This window comes from Patella vulgata, chromosome 1 (assembly GCF_932274485.2).
Source record: "Patella vulgata chromosome 1, xgPatVulg1.2, whole genome shotgun sequence".
Classification (NCBI taxonomy): domain Eukaryota; kingdom Metazoa; phylum Mollusca; class Gastropoda; family Patellidae; genus Patella; species Patella vulgata.
Window position 1 is genome coordinate 87812108 of NC_065879.2, and position 26785 is coordinate 87838892.

Consider the following 26785-nt stretch of genomic DNA (forward strand, 5'->3'; position numbering starts at 1 on the left):
AGTACATCTCTTACTGGTCTGTGCCACGTTGGGTACCATTGCGTTCTTATAGCACAATAAGCCATTAAAGTGGTGTCATTGCATTACATGGCGTGTTTATCTACTAGAGGTGAACACAAAAATTACTGACTTGATTTTTACCGTTTGCCGGCGTAAAGTGGTCAATGGCCCCGTGGCCAGTTGTGTGGTTAATCACGTACCCTGCCAAAATGTCCAATCATGCCAAGAATCACATTTCAGCCACATTAAGTCTCGCTAGCACTTTCAGTCAAATCAGTGTTTCGCGTCTCAGTGTAAGATCCTCAACCACCCCCCGCATGACAATAATAGATGCCTTAACTACGTGCTAAAGGGTCAAGATAATTTTAAGAATTTGAAGGCTTTGTAGTGTATGAGATAAATATCACCCTAATCGAGGGTTCACATGTCAAAGTGCCGAATTTAATGTACTTTTTGGGACAGAAACCTCTTGGTTTTCTCGTTAGCTTTTTCGTTTAGTACCAAATATTAAATTGTAATGTTACTTTTCAAGAGATCTGGAAATGTACATAAAAAAAACAGTAAATTAGAGACATGTTTAGATATTAGTTTATTCTTAGTCTTCAAAATCAAAGTTCATAATATGAGCGGGATAGATATCTTCTTGATGGCTGATAAACAGATCGCATATATCCTTTGGATATGCTTCAGATTCCCATTTACATTATAAATCTTCATTCCAGCCTTATATCGCAGGGTCATCTTGTTCGATCATTGGTTTTGCAGCCTGTCTCCATATTGTTGCAACATAATTGTTGCGTTTAATGTCAAGCAAAAGACTACTCGGGCAAGATGGTAATAGAGTAAGAAAGGTTTGTTATTTTTCATCACAATTAAAATTCTTCTAGTGTCATCTACTTTCGCCATACAAGGTACAAACATTTTATTTCTAAACCAGCTATTACGTCATCAGAAACATCGTTTGTGTGTCCCAGCTCATTAAAAATTATTAGAAGGTTCGAATTATCTTGAAAAAGAAAGGCAGCTAGTCATTACCATTGACAGCATGTACCGTAGGCCGAGATATTCTGGACACTTTCAATACTAATCTTGATAGGATCAAAAACTCTATCAAGATTAGTAATAAAAGTGTCGAGAATATCCTATAACTGACAACAAACCACGAGGACACCAGAATAGCTTACCTACTTACTCCTCTTCGCATTGCAAATTAATGGAGGCGCTAAAACAAATTGTTTTTGCGTACTGGCTTGGACGACATAAACATCACAATCATTCTCCTCGCAAACAATGATCCAAATATACACATTCTGATCGATAAAGGTAGAAAATATCGCGGAAGGCGCCTTACATCAGTAGATGAGGCTGGAAGAAAGATTTTCTGGGTGAAAAAATAACATTATCTTTCTTTATTACCACCTGGCCGTAGTGGTCTTTTGCTGCATGGTTGGAATGAAGATTTGCTATGTGAATTGGTATCGGAAGCATATCCAAAATATGTGCGAGCTGTTGGTCAGCAACCAAAAAATATTTATTTCGCTCATATTGTTAACTTTTGATTTTTCATCTTCTGATGAAGACTAAGAATAAACTAACTTTTAAGCTCAATTATGAACCAAATGGTTTCTGTCCACAAAAATACATGTTGCCAGCGCCCACCACCACAGAATGGGAATCTTATAAACATATTTAGAAATCTTTGATCAAGCTCTAAAAAAATCATTATTTAAATGATCGTGAACTCATTTCCCGCCCATTCCCCCTTAACACACACGCACACCTGGAACCACCCAACCCACCTCGCCACAAATCATTGGGTGGGACATTGGACATACCTCGAAAATGACCCCTCAAACGCCTGATCACTAGATTCGGAATCCAGAAGAACTTGGTCTCATAAATTCACAGCTCAGATGGAGATCCGGCCTCCTTCAGCCACCGGACTATATGAAGAAACTAAGTAACATAGGCCTGGAAAAGTTCGTCGTTGTGCAAAAAAAGTGAATAAAATGTTAAAAGAAAGAATTTGTGTCCTTTTCCATTGCAGAGAGATGTAAACCTGTTGCGACGTCATCAGAGAGTGATATCGGATATCGTCGTACTAGGGCCGATATCAGATATCACCCTCTGATGACGTCGCAACAGGTGGATACGTTTTATAACATGAATGGGAGATCAATGGAAATAACATCTAAAGGTGTGTAGCTGTTTAGATTTGTGAAAAAAAGCCACGTCTGATCTTAAGGAAGAAAAGGGGTTTATTTGTTCTTATTCAAATATGCAAATAAACTTCTGTATTCTCCAGAAAATTAGTTATGAAAGCAACTTCTGTATTTTCCAGAAAATAAACACTGTTAACAATAAATACCATAGCAATAGTAGCGTCAGACCGAACAGTCATGCGTGACCCCATGCCCCGCTTTCCAAGGTATGAATACATTGAAGGTTATTTGAAGGTTTAAAATTTATCATTATCGATTTCGATTGGGAGAACCACGTAGGATGCTTTGTTTGGATATAACAATACGCGCCAGTTTTGCCAATCTCAAATTAGTAACAACTGTTATGCGTTCAGTAATGAATTCTTTGAATGCCATTTAGTAATTGGAACATAATCAAAAACACACTTTTATGGAATAACAATTACTATGCTTGATAACGACTTGTGAAATCTTGTTGAAACGTCGCAGTGAAATAAACCATAGTAATTGTTATTCCATAAAAGTGTGTTTTTGATTGGTTCAGTAATGAAACAGGAACGCCTCAAACTGAAAATATGAGGAGTTAGTCATATCTTTGCTGATTTATGTTTATTCACCACAACAATATATCCAAGATATAGGTCCATGTAAATGATGTAATTATTATCACTTTCATAAGTTGTCACAGATTCACAGTACTTTGTACGTTCTTGCAAAATTATTCATAAGTACTAATAAAGTCTACATTTTCTTTTCACCCGAAAAGGCTTTATTGAAATTTGCATATTTAAGTATTATAACTATTGTTCTCGTGATAATCAACGAAATAATATAGTAATTAGAATTGTTTAAGTTGTTGGGGATTAACCACTTTACGTAATCGTAGGGAGGCAATTGATAGGTTTGTTTATAGGTTAATAACGGTTTCTATAGATTTGGGAACTTAACAACTCAAAAATATATAACCCCCAAAAAAACATTCAGTTCTTTAGTTGCGTTTATTAACTATAAACTTATTAGAGTCTTACCAGTTGTTCACGTGTTTAGGGGGGGGGGTTGAGATAAGGGGAGGGAGGTATGATTATGTATTAATAAAACATAAACAGATTCCGAATCTGTGTGGCGAACAGGCGTTTGAGGGGGGGGGGTATGATTATGTTCACATAAATGATGATCATGTATTAATAAAACATAAATTTCTAGGACGGTCCATTTCTAAAATTAATAAGTGTATTTGATGTCCCCGGACACCTGTTTTGATTTGTGGGGAGGAGGGATGGGGGGTTGCAGGTGTGCGTGTGTGGGAAGAGTGGTGGGGTGGGGGTAAATTGGCGGGAAATGAGTTCACGTTGATATAAATGATGATTTGATTAGAGCTTGGTAAAACATTACTTTTTAATGCCGCTGCACATCTCTAAATATGTGTATAAGATCCCCATTGTGTGGCATGGGGTGGGATCGGCGGCAAAATGTATTTTTGGGGACAGAAACCGCTTGGTTAAATATCGACCCGAAAAGAGGCTTCTCGTTAGTTTTTTAGTTCAATACCAATTTCGCTATTCAAAATATTAAATTATAATGGTACTTTTCAAGAAAATTGGAAATGTAAATAAAAAAATACATGTTTAGATATTAATTTATTCTTATAGTCTTCATTAGAAGATTCAAAATCAAAATTCGAACGGGATAAATTAATATCTTCATAATGGCTGATCAACAACTCGCATATATCATTTATGCTTCAGATACCTATTCACATTGTAAACCTTCATTCCAGCCACGCACGGCAGGGTCATCTTGTTCGATCATTGGTTATATAACTGGGCTTTTAATGTTTTGAAACTGAGTCTGAGGTAGTTACCTTAGTGGGGTGAGACTTAAAAGAAATCGGACTACAACACAAGCCAAGCTGAACGACAGAATCCTTAAACCCAGCGAACAATAAACATGATGATTCCATGCCAAAGAACTTGATGTCACTTCTGTGCTGGAGTAATGTTTGTCCAGGAAGCTATTGGTCAGGTATAGAGTTCCAGAGGAGAAATATGATTTCACCAGTTGTAATTAGACAGAATATTGGGAATGTGGCCGTTACCAATAAGAATATATTTTCAATGGCTGCCAGAAGATGTAATGCAGATGGTATTTATTTTAGAACTCATCATGTCAGATTTATGATTGTTTTGAATCAAAAAGCTATACAAGTTACTCTATTTTATTCATGTTTTCTTACCATCAGAATTCGGCAAAACTCCCCCAAAGTCCATGATAATAGGAGAATACCCCCGGTCCACCCTACAATGCTGATTCGCGCACATGCTTCATATATATTGCTTTCAAGAGTTTTACAGGGTACTGAACATGGCTGAAATTAGATTTGTGACACAAATTGTCCGGTATATTGTGGAACAACTATGTTAAGACAGAAACATTCATCAAAATTATTTGAAGACAACGATCTTGTGGAATATAAGGGGTTTATAAAAACACCACTGATAAATTGGCTAGTCAATCCTGTATAAAATATTTTCTCACGATCCAAACTTGATCCGAGTAATCCAAATATGTCAATAAACGATATGATATTCAACAAAGATTATACAGGATATTAAATGGAGAATAATAGAGCCTTGAAACTAGTTATGAAAGAAACTTCTGTATTCTCGAAAAAAAAACGTTATTCATAAATATCATGCCATAGAAATAGTAGCGTCAGAACGATTGCATATGCCTCCTCCACCCTCCAATATATGAATACACGCCACAATATTCATTGTTTACCGGAGGTCTCTTTATAGACAAATATTTTCTCACGACCCAAACTCGATCTTAGTAATAGAAATATGCAAATAAACTTCTGTATTCTCCAAAAACATTAATGAAAGAAAATTCTGTATTATATGGAAATAAAAGATTTGACAGTCAAGAAAGATTATATGGGAAATAAAAGGAAAAATATTAGAAGCTTTCTATCCCTAAATGTTGTATAGATTGTTCGCCCGGAAATTGTATACAAAGTTTTTTTTATGATTGATTTTAGTGGCCTAGAGTAAATCTCGGTCACCCTGGAGCGTTTTGAGAAATCCAAGATGCCGTCCAAGACCGCCGTCATTTCAAATAATCCCCTATACTCTCGTAGTATTTAGTCCAGGATGATAAATTTTGTGTCGAATCGTATATTTTTGCCGTTAAAGAATACAATGAAATCGTTCGCGATGCTGTGGGGTGAGTAGGTGATATTAAAATCCAATCTAGCAGACAATATAGTCCTTTATTCGTTAGTGGCGGTAAGGGCGATTATTTCGCCAAACCAAACTATATCTAGAGACAAACTATATATTTCCACACATAGGTGCATTGACTGATACCATAATAACCCATACATGCCTATCGGGGGCTTGTTTTTTTTTTTACTTTTTCGAAAAAAAAATATATTGATTTCTACCCGCAAAACATAAAAATAACCCCCACAAAACTAGATAATATTCAGTTTAACCATTTAGTCGTTTTTCTGGCTGCAATCTTTGGCAGCACAGGTGCAAATACTGTATATTCTAAGCCATCCCTAATGCAGCTACAAGCACGCGTACTACATGAGATAGCACTCGTGCACCCACATCTGATGAGCCGCAGGACAGATGGACCGGTTGCAATATTTTCAATTTAGTGTCTTTTCAGCCAGTCATTCAGTTCCTGATCAAGTACCAGAATTGCAATCTGTCAGTGAACGCCACACAATAGCTTGGCGATGAGCGCTTTTTACGTTTTCAGCAAGCAAATGCATCAGTTGTGGTGATGATGGCGATACATTTCCAGTTATAACGGGGTATGGGCATTGAAAACTGGAAATGAATTGTCATCATCCTCACCTAAACCATATGGCCTCGCTCCAATGAATGGTGCATTTACAGTGAACGTGAAAATAGTTCATCACAAAGCTACTGCATATATTTTCATTTATTCTTTCATGTCAACTATTAAGTTATTGCATATTTACTTAATGAACGATGTTATATTTTAAAACAAGATGACTAAGAAGGCATAAGGAAAAACAACTTCTTGGAATATCAATGGGACTAGTCAGAAGATTCATACTCTGATCACAGTAGCCCGGCAAGACACGGTCGCAACCTTTTCCTACCTTATTCACAATAAGCTTATACATCCGAAAATAAAATACTATAATAGGCTGGTATTTGTACAAAGTTTCAAAATGATTTCTTTAACGGATAATGCAATATGCTACGGAAACGAAATCAGGACGGAGAGAGAGAAATGGGGTTTAACGTCCAGTCGACACAAACTAGGTCATTTCGGGACTAACATATGGTTTTTAATTTTATTTCAATAATTCGCTTGCGCATAGAGGTCTTTAGCAGTGGGAGGAAACCGGGGGACCCGGAAAAAACCCACGAGGTTGGACAGGCGACCCTACTCCTTGGCACGTACAACCGGGGATTCGAAACCACGCCAGTCGACTCAAGACTGTCTGCATGCATTTCTGTCAGAAACGAGGTTTGCATCCTGATCCAGAACTTTACTTGGATGGTAATCGCCTTCCCGTTGTGGATGAAACCAAATTTCTGGGGCTGATATACCCCACATTAAAACCGTTAGGAGATTGGCCAAGCTCTATCGTAGTAACAGGAGAGATGAAGTTGTTTTGTGTCGCTCTAGCATTGATAATACTTTTTTAACACACATTTTCATCTCAATTGTTCCTAATTTTTAAAAGATTCCAAATTTTTCGCCTGGTTACCTAAATTTCGTTCCGACGCTCTTAAATTTGTGCGGTGCCCTATATTTCGACTACAATGGCGGTTGCCAAGCTACTGAGCAGGAGAGACGTAAAACGACCATAGCTCTGCACTGCCATATTATGTATCAACTCATTTATTTTATTTTATTTTAGACCCTCCCCACCCCACCCGCCTTATTAGACGACGAAACAAACTTTTTGTAAGCACAAATACTCTCTTTTTTCTGTCTGTTCTCTTTTCAAGTACTGGATTTTTTCTTCAGAGAACCAACAACAAAGGAACGAACAATAGAAACGAAGACGAAATCAACTTCCTTACAGGACAAAAAGACCAACAAATGGAAGACAGGATGGACCAAGCCACACACTTACCAATACGTCCCAAGACAGAGTTGCACCGCCCTGTCATTCAAACGGACAAACCGACCAGACCGACACAAATGACCTGTATAAATATGTTCATTTGTCTAATATTTATCTACATATATTCGTTTGCCCCATGTTCGCTTTGTCCAGTGTTATGTTTGTCTGTTCGTCTTAATCTATGTCACACTGATCAGCAGTGAATATTCGCTAGGCCGCAACAATCACTGAAAGGGATGACATCGGTGCGTCTTAATGAGCTCGCGATATTAACTTTTTTATTTCTGCAAATTAAATTCTAGAATATTTTTTAAGCATTAGAAAAATAAATAAAGGTGTTTGAAGCATATGTATGTAAAATGAGTAAGAGGCACCATTCTGCTCGGACCAGAACTGTTGTATGAACCTAAGAATGACGGCGCGTGATGTGACGTTACATGTTGAAAGTAAGCATTTTTTTACAGAGATATTAGAAGCCTTTCACAATACCTCTGTGAAACATATTGAATTAATGTCTGTTTTTTTTCTCAAATATTCGTGTTGTCCAGTGTTATGTTTGTCTTAGATTGATGTACATATTATCTGTAAATATAAGGACCTTGGACTCTATCCTATTCCCGGAGAATCGTCGATATCGGATATAGATTATCTGCCACAACTCATGCCATTGATCGTCAGGTTTACTGTGTTACGTGAGCGGAAATTATAGATTGATTTCGGTTTCCCATTACACATGTCACATGACCGTTAGTCGGAGGAACCAGTGTCGTAGTTTAATACGCTAAACGTCCGTCCGGAAAATCAGAGAGAGCCTGTCATTGAGTCAACTGACGTGGTTTCTAATCCCCAGTTGTACGTGACAAGGAGTAGGGTCGCCTGTCCATCCTCGTGGGTTTTCGCCGGGTCGTCCGGTTTCCTCACACTGCTAAAGACCCCTATGCGCAAGCGAATTATTGAAATAAAATTTAAAAACCATGTTAGTCCCGAAATGACCTAGTTTGTGTCGACTGGACGTTAATCCCATTTCTCTCTCTCCCCGTCCGGAAAACGTCCGTGCAAAATGTCCGTTCGGAAGTGATATGACTGGACAAACTAGAAGTAAGCGACTGCAATTCAATTTAGACTGCTCAAGTACTTTTCCCAACATTATGGGTAAAATGATATTTCACGAGAACGTTTTCTGGATACTGATTTCTAAAGTTAGGTTCACACCAACGGCGCTTTGATGGCGCTTTAAAGCGGCGTGCAAAGCGGCACCAAAGCGTAACAAAGCTCGACTAAAGCGTGAGGGTCGTAATAGATCGTTGGAAAGCTTTGAGCAAAGCGGGACATTCGGCAAGAGCGCCAACAAATTTTAAGACTGTTTCAAAATTTTGGGAGCTCTGTCACGAATTGATTAAAGCGTATCAAAGCTTAACAAAGCGTAACAAAGTTCAGCAAAGCTTGACTCAAAGCTTAGGAAAGCTTAACAGAGCTTTGTTGAAAGCGGGGATCCCAGTCTTCACGGTCTGTCACCACTCAACACGCTTTGTTAAGATGTCTCAAGATTTGCTACGATCTGGCATAAAGATCTGACACGCTTTGTTACGCTTTCCCACGAATTGAGACGCTTTGATCAAGGATTGACACGCTTTGCTAGGCTTTGTTACGCTTGGCAAGCTTCCTCACGCTCTCCTACGATACCCAAGCTCTGTCTCCAGCGCTGCGACTTGAGTACCACTCATTGTATTGTTTCAGAAAAAGTATCCTGAACCTGAAAAACAACACAAAGATGGGACGTGATGTGCTAGGCATTCAAAGAGCTCAGAGTCTATGAATATCTGGGAGTCAGACATGTGTCCTTTACCTCCCAGCTCAATCCAGATTAACTTGTACTGTGCATCGACCAAGGCCAGCATTGGTATGAAGAAGAACCCCTTGTAGCTATGGTAGAGACTGCCTGTGTTTGCTGGCTTCTTGATGGCTATATGTTTTCTATCCAAGGCACCAACTGCATGGGGGACATGCCACCTCTGTTCAAACTGCTGGGCAAGGTTTCTCCATGCTTTAGGGGAGGTAGGTGGGTTGAAGACCCCATCTTTATACGCCTGTACAATGGCCCTGCACACTTCCGGAATCAGCTCTGAAATGGTGGAGATACCACATCGGAATCCATATGCCAGTGGCCTGTAGTTGTTCCCAGTGGCCAGATGTCTCAAGGTGATTGCCAGCGTGAGGCCAGCAGACAGGGGGGGGGGGGGGTGCCTGTAGTTAGTCTGCTGCTGCTGGTTGACTGGTGCCCTCGGAGGTAAATCTGGCGAAGTTTCTGAAGGCAGCAGGGTCTTCTAATCTGAGTTGTGTATCCAGGAGGCTAGTGTATTGACCACACTGTTGTCTTCTTCCTCCGCCTCAGGGGCTAAGATGTATTTATACAGTATGGAGACAAACATCATGTCTTCTTCGGATAGATTATGCTCTGGTACATCTGGAACTTCTGGATCTTGTAGTTCTGCCATCGTGTTGTGGAGTCAAAGATGCAATGATTTTGTGGATCTGCTCTGGATCGAAATCGGTGATCTCGAAATTTTCCAATGCGTAACACAGCTTAACAATGCACAACAGAGCTTTATAATCGTATCCTAGCGTGATTTAAAGCGTCATAATCGCATCAAATCGTAATAAAGCTTATCAAAGCGTGATTTTTAAGCGTAACAAAGCGTAACAAGGCCTGATCCAATCGGGAAATAATTCGTCCCCAAAAGCGCAACCAATTCGTATCTGAGCTTATCAGAGCGTAACATTTCTTAGGAGATCGTGATATTTTTGGAAAAGTAAACAAAAACGATGGCGCTTTGCTCGCCGATGTAAAGCGCGACATTCGCAGTTGGTGTGAACTAGACTTAAAAATACACCAGACTGTGGAAATTTCGTATTATTGATGACACACCGCGTGTTTTTGTTCTATTTATTAAATGAAACGTTGATGTACTATAGAACTATAAGTATTTCAAAAATAACATTAAAGCACCATTAGATAAGATTAGATAAAGAGCTGACATTTTTCGCTATAATTTCAGTCAAATTACTTAACCACAAGCCAAGCTATCGCCGATACAAATTATATTCTAGCCTTGATAGTCATTACTACCGTTGTTACGATAATAAACAAAATCTCGATTATCCATTTTACTGTTCTTTATAAGACATATGAGGTAGATTTCACAAATTAAAACACTTATATGGATATACTACTTCTGAATTTATTAACATGCTACGTTTCGATACACATGCAGATATCGTTATCAAGCAAATAATGATATATAACAAAAAATGTGGTGCAATATAAGATGACAATTGGAAGCCATGTAACAGATTAATCATTAATTAAGAATTAACAAGATGAGAGAAGTAATAATATGGATAAACAATTACAAAGGATTAACAAATTGAAAGATTGTAATATCGAGGACGAGAAGACGAGAAGTCGAGGGCGAGAAGACGAGAACACGAGGAAATAGGGCGAGAATACGAGGATCTCGTCCCGAGAACTGGGGATTACTTTCACCTCGACTTCTCGCTCCCTCGTCCCTCGACTTCTCGCTCTCCCGTGTTCTCGCCTTTGAAAAACCTCGTGTTCTCGCACTCTCGCCCTCGACTTCTCGTGTTCTCGCCTTTGAAAAACCTCGACTTCTCGTCTTCTCGTGTTCTCGCCTTTGAAAAAACTCGACTTCTCGCTCCCTCGCCTTTGAGTTAATCTCGTCCTCTCGTGTTCTCGCTCCCTCGCTTAGTCACAATCTCGACTTCTCGTCTTCTCGCCTCGGAAGTGCAGTTTATACGCATGTCCACTGACTACCGTATCGGCATTTATATTTGGACATGGATTATAATAAATGGAAATGTTTGAAGTTCTAGAAAATTTAATAGTCCTAAACAATTTTAATCTGTTCTTTCACAGATAGTATTGTATTCTGTAATCGATTTTAAGTCTTCAGTCGAATCTTTCTTTGCTCTCTAACCTCAATAACCTTCATCGGGTTTTTGGATGGTGTAGGACGGAGGGTCTGACAAGGAACAACGTATAGTCGTTCGGATTGAATACAAATAACCTAGATCCCGTGTCCGGAATCTAAATGAAGTGGGGGCTACGGTGGCGCAGTGAGTAGGACGTTTACTCTCTAACTTCATCAAAGTGCATCGGGATTTTTCTGGAGATGTCCTCCCTTGTAAGTTGTGTAGGATGGAGGACGTGGGGCCTGGCAACGGATAACGTGTAGTCGTTCAGATGGGACAAAAAAAACCGGGGTCCCGTGTACACATTGGCGTCTGTCATTGAGTCAAGTGGCTCGGTTTCGATTCGCCGCTTGAACGTGACAATGATAAGGATCGTCTGTCCAATCGTGTGGGTTTTCTCCGGGTTCTCCGGGTTTCCCCTACTGCTAAAGACCCCTAAACGCAAGCAACTTATTGAAATAAAATTGTTAGTCCCGGAATGACCTGGTTTGTGTCGAGTCTATCTCTCTCTCTTTTTCTCTTTCACACTCAATGGTGTCCACGTACAAGAACCCTTTACCGTTAAATCGAATTAAGAGTAGGCCCTCGTAGCACACTGCATGACGTATATTCGCTTTCATTAGCTCAGTTGGAGAAGAACAGTATAGGTTTTGGTAGCCTAATGGTTAACGCGTTCGCATTTGTTCATAAGGACTGTCATTGAATCAACTGGCGGGGTATCGATTCCCCGCTTGTACGTGTCAAGGGATAGGTCGCCTGTCGAACCACGTGGGTTTTTTCCGGGTCCTGAAAGTTTGCAGTCTGGTAGTTGATTCTGTGAAATAAATAACATTTTGCCACCAAGGCTCATTTAGGTGGTTTAGATGCAGCCTGGACGTAACCTTTGATTAATAAATCCCAAAAGTTTGTCCCGAATCCGGGTCATGAGAACTTTGCGGTGATATCTATATAAATAAAACCAAGTTGTGTATGTATGTATGTAGGTATGGATGTATGGATGTATTGGTGTATGGATGTTCGCCCATCACGCTTCGTGGCCATGAGAACTTTGCGGTGATATCTATATAAATAAAATCTAAGTGTGTATGGGTGTGGGTATGTATCTTTGTATGTATTTTCGCCCATCACGCTTTGTGGCCGCGCTCCACCCACACATTATTATGTGGTAATAAATTAAAAAGCACGACCACGTGAATGTTTTAGGCCATCGAATTTGGGCCACGAACGAATTGTGCCTCGGGCGAATTTTGGTTCCGTGCGAATTTGAGCATTGGGCGAATATGGGCACCTGGCAAATTTGGACCAAGAGCGAATTTAGGCCCCGGGCGAATTTAGGCCCCGGGCGAATTTGAGCCCCGGGCGAATTTGGGCCCGTGTAGAGCGGGGTATCCTACGAGTAATTTGATAATGCATCATAGAAAGGTAATGAACAGTGGTATGTTCACAACTTATTAATCCGTTAATTCGAAAACATCTTGGAGCCACCAAAGCTAGTTAAGAAGTTATTATGTGCGCAGTGAGCCTAAAATAACCCGATTTTCCCAAATTTGTGGTATGTCTTTGGTAATATATGTCGACAAAACAGCAAAGGAGGCTTCTGAAATTTTGCAGTCTAGTAGTTTATTCTGTGAAATATTAAACATGCTGCCACCAAAGCTGGTTTGAATACTTTTTGATGCAGGTACCTTTTTCTGCGTGCTCACTTAGTCTAGTGTGCGAGATTTTAATGTGTGTACAGTAATGACTTAATGTGGTTATTTTTGGTCTAGTACTTATATTATGTATTAATGTGTTTAAAAACGTTATTTTCTAATACAAAGTAAACAATTATTATCGGTTTTTGTTGACGTTCGAAATGAAAATGAAATGAGGGGGGGGGGAGTGAACGTCCACTCGACAAATCAAGCAATTAACAGTTTTTTTTAGGGGGGGGGCTGAAGGAAACCCACAAGGTTGGACAGACGACCCTACTCCATGTCACATATAAGCGGGGGATCGTAACAGAGTTCCCCCCCCACACACACACACACCACCACCACGCCAATGTGTACACGGGACCTCGGTTTTTCATGCCATCCGAACGACATGCTGTCCCTATGCCTTCCGTCCTACACCACTGACAAGGGGGTACCTCGCCAGAAAATGTCCGATGAACTTTGAGCGAGAAGTCGAGATTCTGAAATGGCCGCATTAGGCTTCCATAGGTCACCGTTTGACATGAATGGTTGAATGTCTAACCTCGTTTTCTCCGGGTCCTTCGGTCTCCTCCCACTGCAAGCGAATTATTGAAATAAAATTGAACCATATGTTAGCCCTGAAATGACCTGGTCTGTGTTGAGTGGACGTTAAATCGCACCTCCCTCTCTCTTTCTCTCTCTCGCTCTTTAGGCGAGTTATTTTCCCCTGAATTAGGAAATCGGGTTCAGACCAGTCTTGCTAAACATGAACGTAATAGACTTTATACTTAGTCACACTCAACTAAATGAGGCTATATCAGTCAACATCATGTTGTAATATTTCCGTATGGTTTATCTTAAGTTATTTTTCGAAGAAATGCAAAGTCACCTCAGTCTCTGGGGGCTAGATCTATTTCTGAATGCCAACTGAAGATTTCGTCAAGGTCGCTGATAAGATACAAATATGGTAAGGGCACGTGATTGTTGGCGAGATTGTCTAAATACAAAATTACGTGGGAATATCGATAATATTGATAACTTTATTTTTTTTACATTTTACTTAGGCGACCTGATGTCTCGTCTGTTGTCGAGTCAAATCATTGAAAAAATTGATTTCGTTTTTATGCAGAATGAAATACATTAGAGATAATTTACTACACGAACGTCAAAAACTTTAATTTTTGGGAACAATTGATGATCATACTAAACTTAGGCTGTCTGTCTACAATTACCTCCGCTTGAAAACAGACACTAGGCTAGTTGACCGAAATTATAATTCCTAAATCGACGATTTTAGTCGAAAACACTAAGTATATTTAAATTTAGTAAAATTGAAAAGGTTTATTTAGTCTGTATGTGTATGCCAGATGTGAAACGGAGTAGAAACGCATTACAAAACAGTATACTAATTTTGGATATGGCGGCCACCCAGGACAGAGATCTATTGTCGTCAATTCTCTGTCCGCACAAAGGTTTATGATATGAAGTAAAGTCTTAACATGGTAGAATAAAGGTCCACTGTCCAAAGGAACTTTCTTTAAAAATATATCATGGATAAAGATGCATTATGTAAGATTTAGAAATAGAGCTGACATTTCTTGCTGAGCGCCATGGAAAACGCATCACTTAGTTATTCCTATAACAAAATGATCCTGTAAACATATCTTCTTTATTTTGCTTCTTATTGTGAACAATATTCAAATGGGAACACATCAATAACAACACATTTGTACACTTATAGATGTTTAGTCTGTAATCAACGGTACAAAGTCAGAGGGGTCAAAACCAAAAGTACGACACAGATGTCAGTAGCGCGTGTGTCCGCCACGGGCTCTTACGCACGCTGTGCAGCGACGTCGCATGGAATTTACCAATGGCTGAAAGAAGGCCTGGGGCAAATTGTTCCATTCTTGGACAAGAGCAGCTTCTAAAGTAGCAATGGTGTGTATCTGTGGTCTTCGATACAAACGGCGTCCATTCTCATCCCAGACATCGGTTATATCGGTGCCATGTCCGGAGACATGGCTGGCCAGTCCAAGACATTGATGTTGTTAGCAGCCAGGTAGTCCATACTAAAACGGGCGGTATGCGGACGTGTATTATCCTGTTGGAAGTGCTGAAGTTGTGGGTGCGCTCGCCACATCGGAACAACAATTGGTTGCAAGACATCATCACGGTAGGCTACAGCATTAACGCGACCCCTGCAAATGTGTAGGACGGTCCGGTGATGAAATGTGAAGCCTCCCCACACCATTACACTTCCCCCACCCCATCGATTTGTTTCGAAGACGCAGCAGTCTGCAAGACGTTCCCCAAGACGTCTCCACACACGTTGACGGCCATCAGCGTGATACAGATGAAAGCGACTCTCATCACTGAAGAGCACACTTTGCCAGTCTACTCTTCTCCATGTCTGGTGTCCTTGAGCCCATATCAAACGCCGCTGACGGTGATGATCCCTGAGGATAGCTCCAACATAAGGTCGCCGTGCACGGAGTCCTACTTGTCTTAGACGACGTCTTACGGTGTTGGTCCTTACTGGTCCTTGTCTTCCGACGACTGCTGCACCTGTTCGAGTCGCTGGGCGGAATCTGTCACGCAGATGAGTGACCCGGATGTAGCGGTCTTGAGCCTGGGTTGTAACGCGTTGTGGACCAGGACATTGACGGTCACGTGTTTATCCAGTAACTCGAACACGTTCCACCAACCTTACAATAGTGGACTGACGACAATTGAAGTGTCTGGCAATAGCACGTGTAGACATGCCAGCCCTGGACATTCCCATGGCTTCATTCCGTTGATTTTCAGTAAGTCTCGGCATCTCTAGCTCGATTCCTTCACACGTCCAACAACAAATTACGACAGATTGACGTTTCACAGTTCATGTACTGCACATTAAGTTGAAAACATGCTTTTAAAGGGCTCACACACAAGGCTGCGCGTGAATATACAGGTCATAATTCTTATCCGATTTTGACAAGACTTGAAATATAGGTTTATCTCCAACAGATCTAGGTTCCTTTCGATATTGGCATGTATCGGATTGAAACTTCATGAATTATGGCCCCTGATTGTACGAAAAGTTACTTTTTTAAGCGTGTGGACACTCTAGAGGTCACAATTATAATCTGGTTTCTTTCGATATTCGCGCTTATCGGATCTTAACTTTCTGAATTACGACCCTTGATTGTACGAAAAATCTCGTTTTTTAGCTTGTGGTCCCTCTAGAGGTCACAATTTGTTTCCGATTTAAAAAAACGTTTGAATATATCACCGTTACGCCCTAATGATGATTGAGTTCGAATTTTCTGAAAATCTGATAGAAACTGCCGTAGGGGTCTTTAGCAGTGGGAGGAAACCCACGAGGTTGGACGCAAACTTTGATGAAACTTAAAATATATATCCCAAATATCACAGTCCATGTCGATATTCGCGCAATCAGACCATAACTTCCTGGATTATGGCCCCTGATTGTATGAAAAATAGCTTTTTTTTGGCTTGTTCTCAGTCCACCTCTTGCAAAATATGGGCGTATCTTGCCTGGCAACCGCTGGTTCTCATACTGTCATTAGCAAATTGCAATGTATTATGTTTTACCTTATATTAAAGAGATATTTTTCTCATTCTGTAATTACATGTATCAGATTGTAATAGATTATGATTTACCTTATATAAAATATTTATTTTTCTCATACTTTTATTATCAGTTCTTGTTTAAATTATATATGTCACCAGAAAAGCCATTACTAGTGTAATAAAGATTTTTGATATTATAACATGATGACTTTTTAGGTAAACACAAGCAGGCCTGTGAACGTATCAGAGCCAGAAATGAGGCCTGTAATTACATTTGATTTATACTTTATGGACTGAATTATCACAAGATCTCTAAATCAAAGGGAAGAAATCTTGACTTTCAATAAATTTTCAGAATTGAAAGGGGGGGGGGGGACGAATTGTTAACGCGTGTGCATTGCATCATAATTCAAGTGGCGTGGTTTCGATTTCCCACTCGTACGTGGCAAGGAGTAGGGTTGTTCGTCCAGTACTCCAGTTTCCTTCCATTACTAAAGACCACTACAAACTGACTATTGAAATGAATGAGTTATAGTCCTGAAATGACCTAATTTGTGTCGAGATGGATGTTACGCATCTTGCGAGAACCTCCCTGTGGAGATTTGCTATATAAATAGGCCTATATTGGAAAGTGTAATAAACTTTTTTTTTGAACATATCCAAAAATTAAACTGAAAGGAAAACACCAAATCCAGTTGAAGTGCCCCAAGTCCAAGAAAAGAGACCCTCTGTGTCCTGTAAGAAAAGAGACCCTTTGACTACATGGCAAAGCTATCTGTGTTTGTTTCCAGTAGTAAGGTCAAGAGCCATGCGTGTGAACCATCATTCATTAGTGCACATAGGCCAAGTTGTTTTTTGTTATCTCTTTCCAACAAACTGCGCTAAATTCTATGTATGGATGTTCTGTAGCGTTGTCTATGATGGGTGCATGCTTATATCAATACCCAGGCCCCTAGTACATTGGCGAGCATGTAAAATAACTCTTGACAGTTGGAATTTCATGTCGTGCCGCTGACAGAGGAAAATTTCCCTTCTGGCATACTGCATTCAGTAACCCAGTCGGAGTAGGAAGTTAAACCCCCATTTAATTTTATTTCAATATGTATCACTGTCAGATCCCGACTTAGATTGTGTCGACCCCTGCACGTTTATTTTCCTAATGGCGGGCGAAAATTAATGTTTTGGAAACGAGGCTAATTGAGATGACATCACGCGCTGGGTGAAAATTCAACAGAATTGAAATTATATTACAAATGACTTGGGTGAAAATTAAAATTGACTTGGGTGGAAATTAAAATTGACTTGGGTGAAAATTATAAAAAACAAATTATATTAAAATTGACTTGGGTGAAAATTATAAAAAAAACAAATTATATTAAAATTGACTTGGGTGAAAATTATAAAAAAACAAATTATATTAAAATTGACTTGGGTGAAAATTATAAAAAACAAATTATATTGAAATTGACTTGGGTGAATATTATAAAAAACAAATTATATTAAAATTGACTTTGGTGAAAATTGAAATTGACTTGGATGAAAATTATAAAAAATAAATTATATTAAAATTGACTTGGGTGAATATTAAAAAAAAACAAATTATATTATTTTTCATGTCCCTTATCAGCCACCGTAGATACCGGAAAAAACCTATGATACTAACAATAGTTCTGTATGGTTAGTGTATACAACCTTATATAATAGAGTGCAAGCAGATAATGATTTTATTCAAGCAGACAACTTTAGTTCCTGCAATTATAGTTATATGATCAATTTACATGACACACGATAAGCAGACGGTAAGCTGACATTTTCATTTTATTGAATTACAATATATTTAGCCTGACAAGAATAGCCGTCTAGTCGTTCGGTTGGTACGAATAGCCGAAGTCCCGTGTATACATTGGCGTGCACGTAAAAGATCAAAGATCCCTTGGCAGTTGGACTTCGATATAAGAGTAGGCCGTAGTGCCGCTGTTCGGGGAAAATTTCCTATTGAAGCATATGCCCGCATTCATTAGCCCAGTTCGGAGCAGAATAGTTGGACGTTAAACCCCATTTCATTTCGCCTGTCCAACCTCGTGGGTTTTCTCCGGGTCCTCCGGTTTCCTCCATCTGCTAAAGACTCCTACACGCAAGATAATTATTGAAATAAAATTAAACCATATGGTTGTCCCGAAATGACCTAGTTTGTGTCGAGTGGACGTTAAACCCCATCTCTCACTAGTCGTTCGGATGAGACGAAAAACCGAGGTCCTGTGTATACATTGGCGTGCACGTAAAAGATCCCTTGGCAGTTAAGATTCGATATAAGAGTAGGCCATAGTACCGCTGCCCGGGCAAAATTTCCCTCATAGCATACTGTAAGGCGTATGCCCGTCTTCATTAGCCCAATCGGAGCAGATCAGTAGGACGTTAAACCCCACTTCATTTCATTTATTGTAAACTTAAGATTTAATGATGTAATGTTACATATTGGAAGAGAACTTATATAGGCCTTTTGCCTGTTGTTCAATCCAATTCAGATATATTGAAGAAAATATTATTTAAACAAATAAACAACATTTCATTTCATTTTCGATATCGGATACAGGTTATACATGCCATTGGTCGACAGTTAGGCGGAAACTTAAGATTGATTTCGGTTTCCATTACACATGTCATATAGGGTGACACGGTACCCGTTTTGACTTGGTTGCTGAACCTCGTACCTTTACTCCGGGTACTTCGGTTTCTTCCCACAGGAAAGGCGCAATCACTAAACAAAATAAAATAAGACAACTTGTCTGCGATATTAAAATGGTTGGAAGCGGATGTTAATTTACTATTGTAAGATTATTGCTCTTAAAATTAAACATACATTATGACGTCACATTAATAATGATGTCATTATTTTAATCATAATTAAACATACATTATGCAAGAGCTAAACCTGCCTATTGCAAGTCTTTCTTTAGGCCTGAACTGTTATCTAAATTATTAATCAGACATTAATTAACTTAAATCCAGACCATAATCATCTCTCGATGTCATGGCTAGCCTGCGACATTTATTAATCAGACATTAATTAACTTAAATCCAGACCATAATCATCTCTCGATGTCATGGCTAGCCTGCGACATTTACTGGATTAGAACCCGTTCTGCTACTTCTGATTAAATCAAAAATGGATAATCGAGACTATGTTTTTTTATCGTACCGACTTTAGTAATGATGATCGAGGCTAGGCCCAAAATTCAATCGCTAAATACTCGGTTCAGGGTGGATCAATTTGATTGATATTTTTAGCAAATTCCCTTTATATTATCTATTTTTTAACTATTATAGTGGGAACTACCTACTCTTTATCTAATCTTCCATTATGTCTTCAATTAATGTTATGTTTTTACTGTTAAATTGTTTTACTCGTGGATGTACTATAAATGTAAGGTTGTTATTCATTATTGATCATTGCTTGATAAAGATACCTGTAAGAGTATTGAAACGTTGCATGTAATAAACCAAGAAATAGTAAATCTATAAAGTTGTGTTATTATGAATTAATTAGAATTGTTTAATTAATAGGATTAACCCCTTTGAGGTATAGAGTATACATGTAGTAGGTAGCAAATGAAATGAAATGAAATGGGGTTTAACATCCTACTGTTTTGCTCTGATACTGGGCTAATGAAGATAGGTATACGCCATACAGTGTGCTATGAGGGAAATTTTAGCCAGGCAGCGGCACTATGGTCTATTCTTATATAGAATTCCAACTGCCAAGGGATCTTTTACGTGCACGCTAATGTATACACGGGTTTTTAGTTCCATACGAACGACTAGACAGCTGTCCTTGTTAGGCCCTCCGTCCTGCACCAGTGACAAGGGGGAATCACGTCGGAAAATCCCGATGAATTTTCTCGGCGAATGCAGGGATCGAACACGCGACCTCCAGGCTAGCGAACCAGCGTCTTACCCACTAATCCACCGTGGCTCGCTAGTAGGTAGCACCCGAGAAGGTTTGTTTTTGAGTTGGTAACGTACGATATATAAACCCAAGAAACAGTCAGTTCTTTAGTTACGTTTAACAACTATAAACTTATTAGAAACCTGACCAGTTGTTCTCGTATTTAGTTCCAGCCCCATATATAGCATTATATTGTATCTTTAAACATACATTATGCAAGAGATAAATCTGACTATTGCAAATCTTTCTTTATTAATTAGACATTAATTAATTGATCCAGGCCATAAGCAACTCTTGATGGCATCGGATTTCTCCGATATTAAATAGATTAGAACGATTCAGTCCTATTTTGGTTTAATTTAAAAATGGAGGATCGAAACATAGCTTCGAACAACCAGTACCATGGTTGAAATTATTGCATATGTCTTGTCAAACCTTCAAAGGCTAATATCTTCGCTCGCAATAGAGTATTTTGAATGAAATTTTCAAATTATTCATTTTACATTATCTATTTCCGAACTATTATAGCAAGAATGGCTCTTTATCTAAATCTTACATAATGTATCTTTAACTATTGTAGCAAGAATGGCTAGTTCTTTATCTAAATCTTACACAATATATCTTTAATATAACTATTATAGCAAGAACGGTCCGCTCTTTATTTAAATCTTACATAATGTATCTTTAACTATTATAGCAAGAATGGCTAGCTCTTTATCTAAATCTTACATAATGTATCTTTAACTATTATAGCAAGAATGGTCAGCTCTTTATCTAAATCTTACATAATGTATCTTTAACTATTATAGCAAGAATGACCAGCTCTTTATCTAAATCTTACATAATGTATCTTTAACTATTATAGCAAGAATGGTCAGCTCTTTATCTAAATCTTACATAATGTATCTTTAACTATTATAGCAAGAATGACCAGCTCTTTATCTAAATCTTACATAATGTATCTTTAACTATTATAGCAAGAATGGCTAGCTCTTTATCTAAATCTTACATAATGTATCTTTAACTATTATAGCAAGAATGGCCAGCTCTTTATCTAAATCTTACATAATGTATCTTAAACTAATTATTGGATTCACATATTCTATAGAAGTCAGATCTCGTGCACTCAAGATAGGGGGAATTACCTTTGGGAATCAATCGTTAAAACTAATAGCTTTTGCAGATGATATGACAGTTTTATTGAAAGATTTTAAATCAGCTAGGCACCTTTTTGAGGTTTTAAAAATTTTTAGTAAGGTTTCTGGGTTAGAATTAAACGCTACTAAAACTGAAGCGATCGATCTAAACAGTGGCAACGCACAACTACCTGATAATATTAAAGGTTTAGGCCTTATTTACCGTGAGAACTATATAAAAATATTAGGCATTACCTATTCACTAGACGAAAAAACTTCGGAAAAAATGAATTTTGAAAATTGTATAGACCAAATTGAAGATACTTTGAATACCTGGAAAAGACGAAACTTAAGTTTAATAGGGAAAATCCATATAATAAAAACATTCTGCGTATCTAAAATATTATACCCTGCATCAGTCAAAACTATACCTGAAAATGTAATTAAAGGCATTAATAAATTATTTTATAACTACATATGGAACGGGCCTGATAAACTAAAGAGAACAGTTATAAATCAAGATATAAATAAAGGGGGGCTAAATATGATTGACTTAAAAGAAATGATGATATGCCGTAGCGTATTCTGGATAAAAAAGATACTATCACACGATGTTCAATCATGGAAAATTCCGTACGCTTATATATTGAACGAGTATGACGGACAAATATTACCGGCATGTAATTATGCAACATCTTTTTTAAAATTATCTCCCTTCTATCAAGAACTTTTCAATAATTGGTTCCATATCTACACCTCAAAAATCGATAAGTTAATAAGCCCTCAAAATCAAATCATCTGGAACAATAAGCATATAAAGATTAACAAAAAACCTTTAATAGATAAAGAATTGATGAATGATAATATTTTATTTTTGATTGACTGTAGAGAAGACTTTTTAATCAATAGGATAATGAATAATAATAAAATATTAAGAATGAAAAGCGTTTGCTTAGCAGTTAAAGAGTTTTTGGATACAATCGACTACGAACCTACGCCTATAGTAAGAAAACAAAGCGTGTTTGATATCATTAATAACAACTGTATAAATATATATAAAAAATCACTAGATAAGATTAAAGCAAAAGACATTTATTCAATACGAGTAGATTCTAAATACAGTAAACCATTAGCAATAAGTAAATGGGAAGAAGAGAATAGTTTTATACTTGAAGAACGTGAAACCTCATGTATATTCAATTTGGTCTATAAAACGAGCACTGATACTAGATTACAAAATTTTCAATTTAAATACCTCCATAAAATTATATATACAAACGACCGTTTATTTAAAGTCCAATTAAAGGAGTCTTCATTGTGCGATTTTTGTTATTCAAATATAGAAACCCCGGAACACCTTTTTATATACTGCAATTACGCCCAGGTAATATGGAATGATTTACATGAAATCTTCTCAACTAATGACATTTCATTACAATTACAACTTACGAACATTCATTTCGGTTTTCTGAAAGAAACAGTTTTTAAATCATATCGTGAATTCTTATTTGTAAATCATTTAATATTTTTAACAAAATACTACCTCTACAAATCGAAAATAGAAAATATCAGACCGACAATTATTAATTATCGAAACTACCTAAAAGGTAAACAACAGATAGAAAATGAATTAAACGAAACCTTAGTAAATAAATGGGATTATACCATATGAATATTATGCATACCTCTAGTATTCCATTCCTAGTATTCCAACCTCTTAATACCTGTAGCTATCTCTGTATGTTTTTTTTTTTTTTTTGTTTAGTTTTTTTATTAGATTTTATTTTCTTTGTGAATATATTTGTTATACTCAATGTAATATAGTATAGCCTTCAACATTAAACCGACGCTATCTGTATGATGCTTCACACTGTGATTGTAATATGTGAACTATGTACTATGCTGTTATTGATTATTTGAAATAAAGATTTTTTTAAAAAAAAAAAAAAAAAAAAAAAAAAAAAAATGAGTGGCGAATTTCGACATAAAAAGAGTTATAATTTGGTAAACATTTAATTCTGGGTTAATAAAAAAACACGTGTGACACTTCTGGTGGTAAGTTTCCGCTGGTGGTTTTCGACGTCATTAGGCTAATTAACACAGCAATATCATTAATTACGTCATATTTGTCAAATTAGACAATTGAAGGTCCAAATCCAAAGCTACAAAGCTATCATATCTCTCGGCATTCGTCAGACAGCCGTTAGATTTCAGAGTGAGGAGATGTAGCAATTTCTATCAACAGACTCCCAGCTAGTTTGGGTAGATTGGGATTAAGAGAATTAGGCATTGTACCATTATGTAACCAGTGCTTGATGTATAAAATGTAAAAAAGAACTGATGCATTGTTATTCCTGGCAAGACAAACGTCTTAACTACTGAGAAGACAAACGTCTTAACTACTGAGTGAGAAGAAAATACACAACGTGAAAAGGGAGCCAAAGAAGAGAATTAAAAAATGTCAGACGATCACAGGGTTATTAAGATATGTAGTAAGAATAGAGTGCATTGGTCAATAGTAGGATTTGGCGACTGGATTTGCTCGTACGCTAATAAATTTATTTGATGAACTTCATTTGCTCGGCCCGCTTTCCACGTCTGACAAACGACCCATGGTGCTACGCTCTCCACATACACCAATAAATTTATTTGCTGAACTTCATTTTTTATTTTGTAGATTAAATAATTATGGCGACATCCAGTATAAATAATGGTAAGTGAAAGGATTGGCCTATACTGTGATATATTGTCGTCGTCATCTTTGTTCGACTAGTCGTCCGTCCGTCCACTCGTCGAACTGTCAACCGTAATTACTTGTGGACATTCTGGAGGCTAATGATATCATCCAAGACGTGACATTTAGACATTTTTTTTTCAATTCATGAGATGCTTAAGAATTCTATATTTCAAACAGCTAAAGTTATCATCTGCTTATCCCTATATGTTTTATATAATGAATGTTATCTCCAGGAAGAACTAGAAGCCAATCAGTTTCGAATTATTTCTGATAATTACTCCATGATTTGTTAACTGAGATCAGTTTTCATTGTCGCTCTTTGATTTGGAGTGATGCAGGACGGAGGGCCTGACAAGTATAGCTGTCTAGTCGTTCGGATGGGACGAAGAACCGAGGCCCCGTGTACACATTGGCGTGCACGTAAAATATCCCTTGGCAATTGGAATTCGATATAAGAGTAGACCGTAGCGCCGCTGCCCGGGCAAAATTTCCCTCACAGCACACAGTATGGCGTATGCCCGTCTTCATTAGCCCAGTTCGGAGCAGAACAGTAGGACGTTAAACTTCATTTCAATTCAATTGTTTGTTTGGGTGCACCCCTAGATTGATATGATACTCCCTCTACACAATTCTTTGTTTGGGTGTACACCTGGAATGATGCTCCCTCCTCTCAATTCTTTGATTGGGTGCACACCTGGAATGATGCCCCAACTACCCACCGCTACCCAGTCCTATCATAACAGAATAATAAGCAGACGAAATTTCCACCGTCTGCGTGAAGTCGTCCAAGTTATTCACCTGCAACATAAACACCAACTCACCACCACCCCACCCCCACCCCCACAACATCTAGAGAGAGAGAGAGAGGGAGAGAGAGAGAGAAAGAAATAGGGTTTAACGTCCACTGGACACAAACTCGATCATTTCGGTACTAACATATGGTTTAATTTTATTTCCATAATTCGCTTGCGCGTAGGGGTCTTTAGCAGTGGGAAGAAACCGGAGGACCCGAAGAAATACCACGAGGTTGGACAGGCAACAATACTCCTTGTCACGTACAACCGGGGAATCGAAACCACGCCAGTTGACTCAATGACAGACTTTATGATACAGCGTGCACGTACTATTTCGCCAATTTGACTGAAATTTCCAATAATATATTAATTTTTTCGTTATCTTTTTTGAACCGGTCAGTTCTTATCTCAATCTTACAAAGGCTTAGTAAATGTAATTTTCATTTTCATTTTAGAAATTAGAATTATAATTTTCGTTTTCATTTCAGAAATCAGAATGGTTATGGTCGGTAAAACAGGCGCGGGAAAAAGCGCGTTGGGTAATAGCCTGCTGGGAAGACATCAATTTGAATCAAGTACTATTGCAAGGTCTGTCACGTCTAAATGTAAATTTGCTCAAGGTAACCTTCGCGATGGCACCCAGCTCTGCATCGTCGACACACCAGGATTATTCGACACCAGGAAAACTAACGAAGAAAACACGATGGAAATAGCTAGATGCATCGGCCTGTCTTCACCCGGTCCACACGTCTTTCTCTTTGTCCTCAGCATCAGCCGATTCACCAAGGAGGAGCTGGATACCGTAAATCATCTGGTAGCTGTCTTTGGAGAGGATGTCATCAACCATGTTGTAATCGTTTTCAATGGTAAAGAATCTCTGACGTTCGAGAAGTTAACATTGGCCGATTATCTAGAGACCGCTCCACCGGAGCTCAACGAATTAGTTCATCAATGTCGTTCACGCTGCGCCACAATAAATAATCGTGCAGATTACGCCGAGCTTCAAGCAGATATTGATGGCATTATTAATTTAGTGAGGAGAACCATTCATGACAATGGCGGATCTTACTATACGGGAGAGATGTACAGGGCGGCAGAAGAGGCACTCAACGAAAAAATGAGGTTAATCGACGAAGAAAAGCATAGAAGGGAAAGAGAACTCCAAAAGAGACACGAAGAACTTGAACAACGGGAAAGAGAAATCGAAGCGTCTGCTTCCAGGCGAACACAAGAGCATGAGAACGAGAAGCAGAGACTAGAGGCTGAGTTAGAAGCACTGAAGAATACCGATACTCGTCAAGAAGTGCGACAAGAGGTCGAGTCGTCGGACAGTATTGTAAAACTGATAATTAAGACTCTTGGCGATATTTTAACTGCAGTTCTGGCTAAAGTTGCTTCTGAAGTAATAAGTAAAAAGTTCTAAATCTTGAATAGACGTACATAAAAACAATTAATATCCAGATGTTAATCAAAGTTTAGCTTGTACCGTTTTTTAATAAAATATAATGGAAGTCTCTCAATAGTTTGGTTTCCAATCCCCGGTTGTACGTGACAAGGAATAGGGTCGCCTGTCCAACGTCGTGGGTTTTCTCCAGGTCCTCCGGTTT

General features: G+C 38.3%; 2 protein-coding genes across 2 annotated transcripts in view; one reads left to right on the plus strand and one right to left on the minus strand.

Annotated features, from left to right (window-relative positions):
* The window catches only part of LOC126815438 (GTPase IMAP family member 7), a 104316-nt gene that overhangs the window by 57020 nt on the left and 20511 nt on the right, over positions 1–26785 (minus strand). The gene's annotated exons all lie outside the window — the stretch shown is intronic.
* Positions 25636–26692, plus strand: LOC126832597 (GTPase IMAP family member 4-like; the record flags this gene model as incomplete). The annotated part of the gene is made up of 1 exon (XM_050563479.1): positions 25636–26692. A coding segment is annotated over one exon (966 nt), but the record flags the coding sequence as incomplete, so codon positions are not given.